General features: G+C 46.2%; 1 protein-coding gene across 1 annotated transcript; it reads right to left on the bottom strand.

Moving 5' to 3' along the window:
* Positions 1 to 3,702: 3,702 nt before the first annotated feature.
* Positions 3,703 to 8,882, bottom strand: LOC123071212 (uncharacterized protein DDB_G0271670). The gene is made up of 5 exons (XM_044494726.1): positions 8,589 to 8,882; positions 8,395 to 8,495; positions 7,439 to 7,559; positions 4,723 to 5,793; positions 3,703 to 4,438 (listed from the first exon to the last, which is right to left on the bottom strand). The coding sequence occupies exons 2-5, from the start codon at positions 8,439 to 8,441 to the stop codon at positions 4,019 to 4,021; spliced, it is 1,659 nt and encodes a 552-aa protein (XP_044350661.1). The 5' UTR covers positions 8,442 to 8,495; positions 8,589 to 8,882; the 3' UTR covers positions 3,703 to 4,018.
* Positions 8,883 to 14,792: the final 5,910 nt, after the last annotated feature.

The raw sequence follows: 14,792 nt of genomic DNA, 5'->3' as shown, positions 1-14,792 counted from the left end.
AAAATGCCAAAGCATCGCTGCCTCCCTGGACATTTTCACTGTTTTGACCCGCTTGCTTAAGTTTAGCATGATTTAACCCTATATTGAAAATATTTCAGAATCTAACCCATTTCAAAATGCCGTCAACTACGGCGTTTTGGTTACACGGAAGACGCCACGGCCTATGGCGTTTGACTCTAGCCCACACACAATAGCTGGTGCTGTTGTGGCAAAGCTAGACGCCATACGAGCTGGCGTTTGCCCAAGACGCCACTCTCTTGCATTTGGCCCAACCCCATAATTAGTAACTAAACAAATGATCAAATGGACTTGAGATATGTTTGCTAGCGTGTGGAACTGCGTACTAGAATCAAAGGTTTTGAATAATGTAACAAGCATTTTAATTATATTTTTATTTTGAATTGTGAACTGATTGATTATTTAGTGTAATTAATAGTAATAATGTTTGGCTCTAACTATTTCCATATTGTTCGTCCGTGGTTTTTTTGTTTTTGTTTTTGTTTTGACATGTGAGCTGACTGATTATCCACTTGTAATTAGTAGCAATGCTTGTCCCTTCCTAATTAAGCATTGTTAGTTGGTCTGCAATTAACCAGACATTATTTTATAAGTTTAATTAAAATAAGAAATATAAACAAAACTACGCGCAGACCGGACGATGAGCTCGTACGCATGGCTGCCCTGGCTGGCGGAACCTCCGTCATTGTCCGGTCCGCTGCCATTGTCATCGTTGTCGGGTTCATTTCTGCAAACATGCACCAATCGGGACCTCCTCCGGCCAGCGTCACCGCTGAGCTGCCTCTAGTGCGGCAAGGCGAGGGCACCGCAATCCATGCCCGGTCGCCATGAATAAGAAGGAGCCCTCCCTGGCGACCGCAGACACATGCAGGTGCCTCCTCTATTACCTCAACCGCGGAGGCGTCGACACATTGCAGCAGAGCACTATGACAGCGTCCGACAAGGAGGCAGCACGACGGGAGTGGCGCAATGCACAACTCATGGCCGCGTTCGCGACGTCGAATGTCACCCTATAGTGCGTTCGGGCAGACCTCTACTTCACATTGGCCTGGGCCGAGGACTAGTCCAGGCAACGGAGGAAGCCAATCGGCTGCATCGCGACTACCAGGCGGCAGCCAGTCAGGGCCATCATGCCCTTTCGCGGCTCATATGATGGCACCGCCGACAACGACAACGGATCAGAGGACAACGGAGGTGCCACCGGCCAGGGCGGCCACGTATATGAGCTCACCGTCCGGTACCTCGCGTAGTTTCGTTGTTGTTTTTTATTTTAATTGAACTTATGTAATATTGTCTGGTTAATTACGAGCCAACTACCAATACTGAATTAGTTAGAGTCCAAACATTGCTACTAATTACGATGAATAATCAGTTAGCTCACAGGTCAAAATAAAATTAAAAAATCCGCTGACTAACAATATGGAATTAGCTAGAACCGAACATTACTACTAATTACATTAAATAATGAGTCAGTTCACAAGTAAAAAAACATATAATTAAAACGCTTCTTCCAACACTCAAAACCTTTGATTCTAGTACACAGTTGCACGCTAGCAAGCACATCTCATGTCTAGTGATCATTTGTTTAGTTGCTATTTGTGCTATAGACTAGGCTAGGCCAAACGCCAAGAGCAGTGGCGTTTTGGGCTAACGCCATCCCCTTTGGCGTCTCGCTTTGCCACGTCAGCGTCAGCTGGTGTATGTGGGCCAGAGTCAGACGTCATAGACTGTGGCGTCTTCCGTGTAACCAAAACGCCGTAGTTGATGGCGTTTTGAAATGGGTCAGATTCAAAAATATTTTTGATGTAGGGTCAAATCGTGCTAAACTTAAGCAATCAGGTCAAAACAGTAAAATGGTCCGCCTCCCTCGCTCTCCTGAATGCCTGCCTGCATTTACAGGCCTACAGGCTACAGCTAGCCGACTACTAGTAGTACTACTCCCTCCGTTCCAAAATATAGCGCGTCCTCGGTTTTCGTACTTCAACTTTGACCATTAATTTAATCAACAAGACCGACTGCGGCGGGCGAAAAAATTATACCAATGAATTCGTATTCAAAAAAAGTTTTTAATTATATAATTTTTGATCCCGCCGCAGTCGGTCTCGTGGGTTAAATTTATGGTCAAAGTTGAACCTCGAAAAGCGTGGGCACGCTATATTTTGGAACGGAGGGAGTACTACGTAGACCAACACAGTTGCTCCACGCTACACGTTCCAGCGCGCTGCGCTATGCTGGCACGGCTAGGAGTAGGATCGACGCCAACCGGTACGCCATTCACGCGTACATACAGGTCGGCTTTGACCGACCGGCGTAGCATAACGCGAGCGGCGGCTCGTTCCCACCCCACCGATGGGCGATGGATGGCCTGACGGAGGGAGCACTGGGGGAGCAGTGCCTGCACGATCGCCGTGAACCTTGGCGGGTGTTGTAGATAGCAGTAGCATGCATTGATTGATTGATTCATCTTACAGGTAGTTGTTGTGGTTGTGATCGTACCACGGTGGTTGGCGAATGTGAAAGCCGTGGAGACCGACGCGGCACGAAAATGCTCATCGCTGACGTGACGTCCCCCGGCCTGCGAGATCTCCAGCACTCCAGCAGCGTTCCTCCGGCCGGGCTCCACAGGACCGGCAGCGACTGGATGGCTGTCGAGGAGGTCCTCCATCTCGAATGGTGAACCGTAACAATTCAGAGAGTTTATGCTAAAGATGGTCAGATAATTCGCTGCTCTACGACGAGGTACCGTCGATTACAAGTCGTTTTGTCCCCCGCAAAAAAAAAAGATTACAAGTCGTTTGGCCTAAGATCTGCTGGTGTTTCCGGATTACGCTAACGAAGTGAGGGTTGTACTGCAGTGTCCTGTGCTCCGTAGATTGGTATTATGTCATTTTTTTTTAATCTCCCACAACATGGCTAGCAGAAGCCTAGAAGTAGAACCCAGAAAGCAGCTTGCAAAGTATCGGTTTGCCACTAGGATGTGATTGAAAAGGTAATCACACTGTTATCTGGAGGCATCCTCGAGCACCTCGGAACAAAAGGACCACCAGTGCTTTGTGCCAAGTAAATACATGCACTCCTCGAGCTGACAATGGATGGGATTTATGCGTCTCTGCCGCTTGTCATTGCAAAACTGGCTTACATAATCAACCCCATACCTAGAATCGGATCACGGAGGGGCCAAACTGACAGCACGTCGGACAAGACCTACTCAGGCAAGGCAGCAAGCAGGTAACATGGCCATGCGAATATCACAGTTTTTCTATCAAGTTAACAGCAAAAGACAGCCAAGTAAACTCCAACGAGAAGACCTCCTTGCGAAATGGTACTCCTTGGGCAGACAAATGAAGAGTAAATTTAGGAAACTTTTGCAACTCATCAACAGATATCGCTAGACGTACATCACAGCGACTGCGTGGCCATCATGGTTGACTCTGAAGCTTAAACATGCGAGTGCACCAACACTGGATACTCTCCCTTTTAAGGGCCTGTTTGGTTCCAAATAAGTCACCAACTTATAAGTCGAAAAGTGAAAAAAATGATAAGTCAGGTGACAACCAAACAGGCGTGACTTATAAGTCACTGGTTTTAAGTCACCTGACTTATAAGTCAGGTGACTTATTGGAACCAAACAGGCCCTAACTTGCAAACCATTCCTTTTAACTTGCAAACCACTGTGACAGACCAGGAACAAGGTGACGGTATTTTCGTGAGAAAAGGTTTATATAAACATAAACAAGTGGTGTTTATATAAACATAGACATTGTAAAACCCCGCAATCTTGCCATCTTTCAGCAGATACATGAAAAGATGGGGGAGATGGAAGACCACATCGAATGAGATAACAACATACAACTCTGCGTGCGTGTGTCTGCATCTAACAAAAAAAAGGCCGTCGAGCAATAAAGTTCTTCCTTCATCTAAAGAGAGCAGAATACAGCCTCGCAACTGCAAAGAACAAAATGAACCACCGGACGGATGAAACCTTTACAGATGGTAAGCATCACAGCGGACCAAACGGCTCTGGGAGCGGCTCGAACCGGTGATCGAACACAGGGCTCTGGTCCGACTTGTCGTCGACGCTGTGCAACCAGTCCGTGTTCTTCGTGTCCTCCCTTAGTAGCATCTCCTCGTACCTTGAACTGCCATACATATCCAGTTCGCTCAGCGTCTCTTTAGTTCCCATGCTTTCTCTGTCTGGGGAGTCAGTTGAGCTCCCACCGTAGTGTGAAAGGGCTCCAATGGAATCACCGGAGAACTGCCCATTGATGCTGCCACTGTCGGTGTATGCGTCTTGCTCGGCATTTGAGGTGTGATGGCCAGGATCGGACATTCGAGCTGAACGGCCCTTGGGAGCAGAAGACCGGATGCTATGAGGAAACAGAGATGCACCTCGGATGCCACCCAAGTTATGTCGAATGTCCTGTCATAAATAAGGGCAATTCAGTTTCTTCTAAATAATACCCCCAAGTATTATTATAATAGCTAGTAAACTGCATCAAATTAATAGCGCACTAGGTTCTAGGCTTTATATTACAACTCACAAACCATCCTAAATTTCTTCTAGAGCACCCCAGTCATTAGTCTAGAGATGACTCCATGCAGTGAACACAATAATTTGTTGAAAGCATCACATAAGCGAAAAGAAAGGTTGTCAACTTCTAATGGCATTGCCGCAGATAATGTAAGTATGAGGGCTGAACATACCATGTGCCTGATTGCCATGTCAAGTGACTTCCTTGATATTGTCCTGCCAAATCCATTTTCTTCACTTGTCGCAGACCGAGAGGGTCTAGCAGGCTGACTGTCCATAACAGATCTCTCAGTTTGTCGATTCTGGTGTCCATTGGTAAGAGAAGGTGTCTTGGATGGTGCATCAGAAAACTTATTTCGAGTAATAGCAGGCACAGATATCTTCTTCACAGGAGCTGAGGTAACTGGTTCAGCATTCAGGGTTGACCTGGTTCCCAAACCAATTCCTGGCCGTGCTCTACCAGCAGAGAGTGGCCTTTCTGGTAGCTTTGTCCTTAGGTTAGGAGGAGTATCACTTGGAAAATCTGGAATATCTAGTGGCCTAACTGGAGCTCGCGGACGTGTATTTGGGGAACTTGGACGGGATGATGGCGCTGATGAAGGTGCTGACATTCGACCACGGCTGGCTGCCGAACGTCCACTAGATGTTAAGTTATTGCTACCAGAAATCCTCCCAACTGAAGGTGAGCGAGCTATGGATGGAGCTGATGGACGCATGACAGGCTGGCGTGTAGGTGTAGACGACCGAGAGCTAGAACGGGTCACTGAAGCTGTACTTGAGGAAGAGCTGGTACGAACAATTGCAGGAATTCTACCAGAGGATGAGCTGGGACGACTCACTGAAGGAGCCGTGCTTGATGATGAGCTGGAAACGCTTCGGGGCCGAGAGGTTGGAGTTGATGACCTTGAGTTCTGCGCAGATGTGGTCTTCACAGAGGTTGAGTTGGCCATGGAGCCGGAACCATAAGGACAGTTTTTGACTGGAGTAGATGGACGAGTTTTGACCGGGGTAGGTGGACGGGTTTTGACCGGAGTAGATGATCGTGCTGCCACTGGACGTGAAGCTGGAGCTGATGGCTTTGAAGAGGGAAGAGTGCTAGTGCTCTTGGTTGGGGTAGTAGGTCTCGAACTGACAGAAGAAATGCTTGGAGTGAGCACTGATGACCTGTTTGAAGGTCGGGACATGCTTCGCACTGGTCTATTGGGAGCTGCTGAATGTCCATTCTCTGTTTCATGAACAGAAAGCTGAAATAAAAACGTGATGCATTTATGTTAGTTTTGATCACTGATCAGCACCATATAGCCAACTAAGAAATAATAGGTGTCAAGGAAAAGTTGTACAGATAAGTATGTTCCTATGGTTGGTTAGATGAGAAATAGTGCAATACAATTATACCAAGTATGTGAATTGCCCCATTCCAAACTACATTGGACTCAGTTGCTTTCACTGGACAATAGTTGCCGTAGATTGTACAAAAAAGAAAGGTTTAGCATATGAACATGAGAGCACATGTGTAACATTGCAAAACATTCCAAAATTACTTAACAGAAGTCCAATGGTACAGACAATCGACCAAACACCTGAATGCTATGTATTCTGTTGATCTTCGTAGCATAGCCTAAATAAAAGAACAAGAGGTTTGCCTAAATTAACATTATTCCTATTCACTTCCATAGAGTTCGTCGCAACTTTACCAAGATATTATGGTCCATAAAATTGAAATTTATACCTGCAAAGCCTGAAATTAAGATGTGTTACAATATCATATGAATTTCCCAGGATGTATAAAACTTTTCTTTCACCTTATTCTGCCTTTGTAAGATCAGCAATCAGTTTTTTTTTGTGAGAAAACACAAAAGCTTTGCGTGCCGATGCATTAATTAGAAAGGAGTGTGTGTTACAAGCCTGAGGCTTAGGCTGGCACTCTGTTAGAGCCAATAGAACACCAAAGAAGACCACAACACAGCATGGGCAGCATGAATAATCTCCCTGAGGCCTGACGCCCCGGCATCTACCCACACAGTAGCATGTGAGCAGGCAGTGCACATCAGGGGGCATGCTGGTGAAGACCTGCACGTTGTGGTGCCTCCAGATCTCTCAAATAGTGAACTGGATGAGGGATGAAGTGCCCTTGCGCAACACTGCTGGGACGGCATGGATGGCCAAAAACCACCAGTCAGTGAAGCTAGCCGCTGACTGTGGAGGCTGGGTCCATGCGAGAGTTGTCAGCCAAAAGGCCATAGAGAGACCGTGCATTTTTACTACAGTGAGATTGCAGGCCACAAGTAACGGGTCTGAACAACTGTTCAAGTTACATAGAATCCTTTGAAACATTATTTTACATTGTTGTCCACGGTATCACTAAATAAAAGAACTTAGCGAAATCCCTTGGCCTTGTAGCCTCCTGCAAACCCCTTTTGAACTATGCCGAGTGATGAAAAACTAAAGAGGAAAACTAACACCTTAGCAACAATACGCAGCAGTGAATAGCCACAGATGATATGGTGCATTCAGTAGGCAGGATTTGAATGACTCCAGTGATTTACTTCGACTATTAATTACTATAGCTCAGTTATAAGTACGCTACGTTGTTCATGACAACCTCTTCAATTCAGACATGCGGTATCAAAACGGACACCAATGCCGCCTGCGTGCGTGTGTGACTGTAGTTTTGCACAAACTAGTCATGAGTCTTGAACCTATTGAGGTTTGAACTCTGGACCCAGTGCATTCCTAGTTCTATCTGTACAACCCGTAACATGTGCATAGAGGGACATCGACAGGCATGTAACAGGCCAATAAAGCAAGATATACTTCCTTTAAACTACAAGTTAATAATGAAAGCTGAACCACCAGAATGCGAACATATCTGAAGCAAATAGTACCAACCCTTGATGCTCTGGTGGTTGAGGACGATCTAGTGATGGTCCGTTTAGGCACATTTGATGGTGGGGCTTTCTCAGCAACCTCCAGTGCAGGAGCACGGGGTGTACCCGGGGGAGTAAGAAGCCTGAGGAATGCATTCACATGTTATGTAAATCACAAAAGTTTTATCAATAAAAAGGCAAAGCACAAAACACTCGGGCATGAGAAGCATATATCTCATCCAACAGCAAAACACCACATATTTTGGCAAGCACTGCTGATGCGAATGACATCCAAATAAACTTTATCTTACATATTGATAGCCATTTAATTATCTCACCCCAGTATAAGATGTGGTACGGGTTTTATAGGTCACTACATAATTGCAACTGAAACACTGCAGTAATTATACACAAAATGACGAACTCAACCAGACTAAGATTGGAAATTTATCAGCTATATTTATGGATCGCCAGTTGCTGCTGGGCCAACCTTCAGTTATTCCTAAATGGTTTTGACAGTACAATAACTCTCTGTGGCAGTGCAATTGGTGTGTTACACTATCCAATTTAGGATGTCCTAAAGTTGGCAATGCTATCGGCCTGCCTAATTGCTGTGGCATTTATCTATTTTGCCTTCCCAAGAGATATACAGTAGTACGTGTTATGTCCCATGCTTTGCTCTGCTAAGAAGGAGCCCACCGACCAACCATCCGGTTGCAACTAATCCTAACAAAACCAAACGGCTTCAGTTATTCAGTACCAGCGCAATCTTAACCAGAAACAATCACACCTGACATAACCTACCCTACCATGATTGGGGCACCACCACAGATTCAAAACACAACATTGCAGCCATTACACTAAGCTTGGACCGAGGGCTCGCCGTCCGATTGCAAAGGGGGAAAACATGAAATCGCACACAGATTGAGCGAATCAGATCACCGCCAAACGGGAGCAATTATTGGTTTAGTGAATCACCAGTCGTAGTCGTGCTTCCCGATCTCCGTGCCCAGCAGCTCCTCCATCTCTGAATCCCGCCACAAGCTCCAAAAATCCCCCGCCGGATGGACACCAGCAAACTGCAGCCGAAGAGGGTGGCGAAAAAAAAGGTATCAGTTCTAAACTCAAACGCATGCCGCCGAAGACCGAGCTCGACGGCCGCGGTCACTTACACTGTCTCCGGCGATCCGGCGAGGCGGCCGGAGATCGCTCCGCCGCGCGGGATCCGGATCCCAACTCCTCTCACGCCGTCGGCGACGCTCCGAGAGAGCCGCGAGGAGCTCCTGCCACCTTGGCCTTTGCTTGCGGCGATGGGGCGTGCGAGACGTCGACCGCGACCGGGACGGGGGAGGGGAGGGGAGGAAGAAGCGAGAGAGACGGGTGCGTGTGCTGTGCTCGTCGCGGTTAGTATTTTTTTCTCCTCCCAACTCTTCGTCTGTGCTGTTTTGATTTCGCCTTCGTTTTCCGAATCGCTGGGCGGTTGGGTAAATGCCTGGGGCCTAGCCGTCACGAGATATATCCCTCGTGGGACCAGCGAGTGTGCGGGCCCAGTTGCCAGTGGGTGGCTGGGTGCGGGTGGGCGGGGGGCCGGGGTAGAGAGGGTGAAAATCGGGCGGCGAGTCTGGAAAAGTCGGCGGCGGGTCCTTGATCGTGTCGTGGGATGGTGGGGGTCTGGTCAAAAAAATTTTTTTGAGGGGTCTGGTCAAAATTGGAGCGTTGATTGTTGAGGTGGATCACTGCCTCACTGGTCATAGTGGGTGGTTCCATGACCTTTTCTTTTAGGGTGTTTCCTAAATTTTGAATACTTACACATTTACTATGTGGTCAAATATGTACTCCTAAACAGTAAAAAAAAAGTTGTACCGGTATTTAAATTCCTAACCAGCAAAATTGACTACTAACAAGAAAGTCAAATATGAGCCTCAGCTCCACATGTTGTGCTCACTGATTATCCAGGTCACGCTACACCTTTGGTCAACGACAGCACAGTGTGGTTTAGTTAAATCAATTTTTTTTTATAAAAGAGAGCTTCTCTCTCCGATTCCGTTAATAAAAATCACCAAGTCTTCCAAACTAACAGAAAAGTAAAGATACGAAACGAAGTTATCTCCCCTCTGGTTTTTGTCAGCACTGAATTTTGAGGGAGTAGGGGAAGCTATCCCTTCCCTTGCCCATAAATCCTCAAACAATGCAGAACTTCCCAAGGGAGAAACCTAAGGCCTGGGCTCAAAAGTCAGGTCCCAGCATCAGCATTACAGAGTTTTAAAAGCCTAGAACAGAAGCTACGGTACGATATTATAGCAGTCTCATATATAAGCCTTCACCGAAAGAATGAAAAAGGCAGAAAACAGTAGAAGGCTTGAAGCTACAGAGTTCATCACAGTGTCACAGGCCTTGAGGGGTCGAGGTCAATGCAGGGGTAGCATAGCAGATGAGTACGTGCAACATGGATTAGGAGGAGCTGCTCGCTGTTTGAGTCCACATTCGATACAATATGCTCTGAGTTACATTCCAATAATAACATTCCTAGTGGCTCGATGTGAAGTACTCCTATTTACCGCCCTGCGCACCTGCGAGTGCAGAAGATTACTCCTAGTACTTCATGAACGACTCGTGTGTATCAGCCCGCAGCTGGACGTGCCAAGCGGAGTAATTTATGCAGCGTCGACGTCAGTTAATGAACGGGAGAAGCTTCCATTTACTAGGATCAGCGGCCTCCCGTGAAGTTTGTTCGCGGGAGCACTTTGTTTGCAATTTTACCTTCCAGCTTTCTTCTTCATTTCTTGCAAAGAGTTACTCTCTTTTAGTTTCGCTTTTACACTTTGCGCTAGTTTATATAAGTTTTTTAAAGGATTACCCCGTCCTCTGCGTCAAAATGATGCATACAACAATCTTTATTAAAAATATATCAGAGTATGATAAAATGAATACAAAGATCAATCAAAGCCACCTTCGAGGCGAACAAATTCGCTACACACCTATAAATATAAATATGCCCTAACCGCATCAACAAACACCATCTAATTTAGTGGCCTCAAGAAGCCGTCCGGCTGGCAATCTGAGAGTACCAACCGGTCTAGGCGGCCCACAACGCGCTCAGACATGCGTACCCTATAGGATCCGCCACTGCCATCTTCCTTCATCCCATCTTCAGGAGGGATCATTGCGTATATCTTATGAGTCTCATTTGCCGTCGACGTCACCACGACGCCAGACAACACTATTTGTCATGAGCATTTCACAACCTTAAGGATCAATTCACCCCGCAAGAAATATGTATTGCAAATGGGACATAGGTGCAGTCTAAAAATATCGAGGCATGTCAGTTACATTTCATTAGATGAAAATGCTAAACAAATATTCAGCACTTCACAGTTGGACTGTAAGCATATCCATGGAAGATACAACTGAATACTTAATACTATTACGAACACAGGAAGGAATAATTCAAATCAACAAACGTCTGAAGAAAGATGGCCAACAAGTGTGTCAGTCAGCTAAACGGGAGTGAGTACCAATGGAACATAGAACAGAAGGAAACTCGAATAACACTATCTTCGCATACATGAACAATTCACTGTACGTACAACACTAGCACTATCTTCACATAAACATTTCAGAACCTTGAGGACCAATTCATCCCACACAGGAACTATCTGTGTTGTAGGACATACATGCAGTCCAAAGATATCGAGGCATGTCAGTTAGTTCTCGCTAAAATAAAACAATATGCTTGACAAGTATTGAGCACTTCACATAAAGTAGATGGGTGATTGCCAAAAGGTTGGACCCTAAGCACATCCATGTGAATATTTGCAAGGAAGATACAGCTAACTAACAATAACGAGCAGTAGAAGTCATTCCAATCAGCATAGATGGATAGGAAGTGTGTCAGCTATGTTAAACACTACATATGCGCACTTGTAAACGTGACAGGTGAGATATCCAGGAGGTAGTTTAGGCCGCATCTTATTCTGTTGTAACCAAGTCTATCTCCTCTTCTTTCTTCCTCTTCAAGATGTATCTCTGATTCTCTCCAACCGAATCATGTACGCTATCAGGGTTATTGCGCCCCTGGTATATAACACGCAACACGTCGCCCAAGCTAGGGTAAGACGTCGCCCAAGATGTATCTCTGATTCTCTCCAATCGATTCCAACTGTGCCTAAGCCATGTCTTCCTCCTCCGGCGCCTCTCAGCCTAGCCTCAGTGGGCAGGTCATCGAGAAACTCTCATGCACAAACTATGTGCTATGGCACACGCAGATCACGCCGCAACTACATGGCACCGGTGTCTTCGTCTACGTCGACGGCACCTCACCGGAGCCAGACAAGCTCCTCGCCGCCAAGTACAAGGACGACAAGGAGACCTTCGAGCCCAACCCTCTCCACCCCATCTGGGTCTGGGAGGATCAGCAAGTGCTTGGCTACCTGCTGAGCAACCTCTCTAAAGAGGTGCTCGTCACGGTGACCACAGTCACCACAGCGCAGACGCTCTGGACGACGCTGGCGGGCATGTACTCGTCGCAGTCACTGAGCCGCATCAACAACACCTGTACCTTGCATATCAACGCGCAGAAGGGCACCTAGTCCGCCGCCGTCTACTTCGCCTCCATGCGTGGCCTCGCCGACGAGCTGGTCGCGGCTGGCAAACCGATCCAAGATGACGAGCTCATCTCATACATCCTTCACGGGCTGGATCTGGACTACCAGCCCCTAGTCTCGGCCCTCAACGCTCGTGTCAACCCGGCCTCCCTCGATGGGATCTTCTCCATGCTCAGCAACTTTGACCAACACATGGCGCACTTCCATGGCTCGGGCGGCAGCGGCTTCAAGTCCTCTGCGAACATTGCATTTTGCGGTCGTGGTGGTGGCTCTCACTCCCGTGGTCCTTCCCGTGGCAGGTGGAGGTCAGGTGGCAATGGGAACAACGGCAATGGCGGGCGTTCTGGCAACAAGGGTCGCCGTGGCGGTGGCTCTGGCAGGACTCGCCCGAACACCCCACGCTGTCAGATCTGTGGCAAGTCGGGCCACACTGCAAAAGATTGCTGGTACCGCTATGATGAAGACGAGGACGACTCGCTCCCGAGATGATGAGAAGGTCGCTGCAGCGGCCGACGGCTCCTACAACATCGACACCAATTGGTATGTTGATAGTGGTGCCACCAACCACATCACCAACGAACTATAGAAGGTGACCATGAAGGAAAGGTACCGTGGAAAAGATCAAATCCACACGACTAGTGGAGAAGGTATGCGGATAAATCACACTGGTCATCCAATATTTAGTACCCCTCCTTGTAAAATTCATCTCAAGAAATGTTTGCATGTTCCTAGTGCCCCTAAGAATCTTCTTTCCGTTCATCGTATTGCTATTGATAATCATGTCTTCCTCGAATTTCATCCATATTTTTTTATCAAGGGTCAGGTAACGAAGAAAAATCCTCAATCGAGGTATATGTGTTCGAGGGCTTTACCCGTTGATTCTGGTGCGTAGAAGATTCAATAAACAAGTCTATGGTGTTTTCAAGCTTTCATCAACACGGTGGAAGGATAGATTAGGACATGCTTCTTTTCCTTTAGTTGAAAAATTACTTAGGAAAAAATCTCTTGTTTGATGGTGAGCATCATAACGAAACTATTTGTGATTCATGCCAAAGAGCTAAAAGTCATCAATTGCCATATCCCATATCTACTAGTGTCTCTACCAAACCGTTGCAACTTATTTTTTCTGACGTTTGGGGTCCGGCCCCTAACTCCGTTGGTAGAGACACATATTACGTTAGTTTCATTGATGACTACAGTAAATTTTCTTGGATCTATCTCCTTAAGAAAAGATCCGATGTTTTTAAAGTTTTTCAAAACTTTCAAGCTCTTGTTGAACGCAAGTTTGACAGCAAAATCATTGTTGCCCAATTTGATTGGGGAGGGGAGTATGAGAAATTAAACTCCTTCCAAACTCTTGGCATCTCACATCATGTGTCGTGCCCTCATGCACACCAACAAAATGGCTCTGCTGAACATAATCATCGTCACATCGTTGAGGTTGGACTTTCTCTTCTAGCACGAGCCTCCATGCCTCTCAAATTCTGGGATGAAGCCTTTCTCACTATCGTCCATATCATAAATATGCTTCCTAGTCGTGTCATTAGCAATGAAACTCCATTAGAAAGGCTTCTCCATGAAAAAAACAGACTATAAATCTCTTCATGTTTTCAGATGTGCATGCTGGCCCAACCTCCGTCCATACAATAATCGCAAGCTCATGTTCCGCTCGACCCAATGTGTGTTCCTTGGCTATAGTGCTCAACACAGGGGTATAAAATGCCTAGATGTCTCCACGGGTCGTGTCTACATATATAGGGGTGTTGTTTTTGATGAAACTAAATCCCCTTCTATTGATCTTCATCCTAACGTCGATGCACTCATTCACAAATAAATTCTTCTTTTGCCCTCTCATCTCAACGGTACCGATCAATAGGGAAACAATATTGATGATCAATTGTTGACTAATCCCGCTAATAGCATCCATGAGACTTGTGCTGATGAAACAGGAACGAACAACGAAGAAAATGCAGAAAACAATGCAAATATTGGGCCTTATTTCATGTGTCTTGAAACAGGAGACAAATCCTCCTCGGGATCGGTTCAGCGTCAGGAAATCGGATCCTCCTCGGGATCTGTTGTTGCAGATACAGGCGCAGGCGCAAGCGCACACGTGATGACCCACAAGTATAGGGGATCAATCATAGTCCTTTCGATAAGTAATAGTGTCGAACCCAACGAGGAGCAGAAGGAAATGACAAGTATTTTTCAGCGAGGTAATCTGTGCAATAACTGAAATTATAAGTAATGAGTAGTTTCATAGCAAGGTAATTTGTAACGAGCAAGTAACGATAACGGTAACAAAAGTGCAGCAAGGTAGCCCAATCCTTTTGAGGCAAAGGACATGTCAAAACAGTCTCTTATGATAAGCAAAGTGTTCTTGAGGGTACACAGGAATTTCATCTAGTCACTTTCATCATGTTGGTTTGATTCGTGTTCGCTACTTTGATAATTTGATATGTGGGTGGGCCGGTGCTTAGGTGTTGTTCTTACTTGAACAAACCTCCTACTTATGATTAACCCCCTCGCAAGCATCCGCAACTACGAGAAAAGTATTAATATAAAATCTAACCATAGCATTAAACTTTTGGATCCAAATCAGTCCCTTACGAAGTAGCGCATAAACTAGGGTTTAAGCTTCTGGCACTCTCGCAACCCATCATCTAAATAACTACCCCACAATGCATTCCCTTAGGCCATAATAAGGTGAAGTGACATGTAGTCGACGTTCACATGACACCACTAAGGGCATCACAACATACATACTATCAA

This window comes from Triticum aestivum, chromosome 3B (assembly GCF_018294505.1).
Source record: "Triticum aestivum cultivar Chinese Spring chromosome 3B, IWGSC CS RefSeq v2.1, whole genome shotgun sequence".
Lineage (NCBI taxonomy): Eukaryota > Viridiplantae > Streptophyta > Magnoliopsida > Poales > Poaceae > Triticum > Triticum aestivum.
Note: the sequence above shows the minus strand (reverse complement) of the source record. Positions and strands in the feature narration are given on the sequence as shown.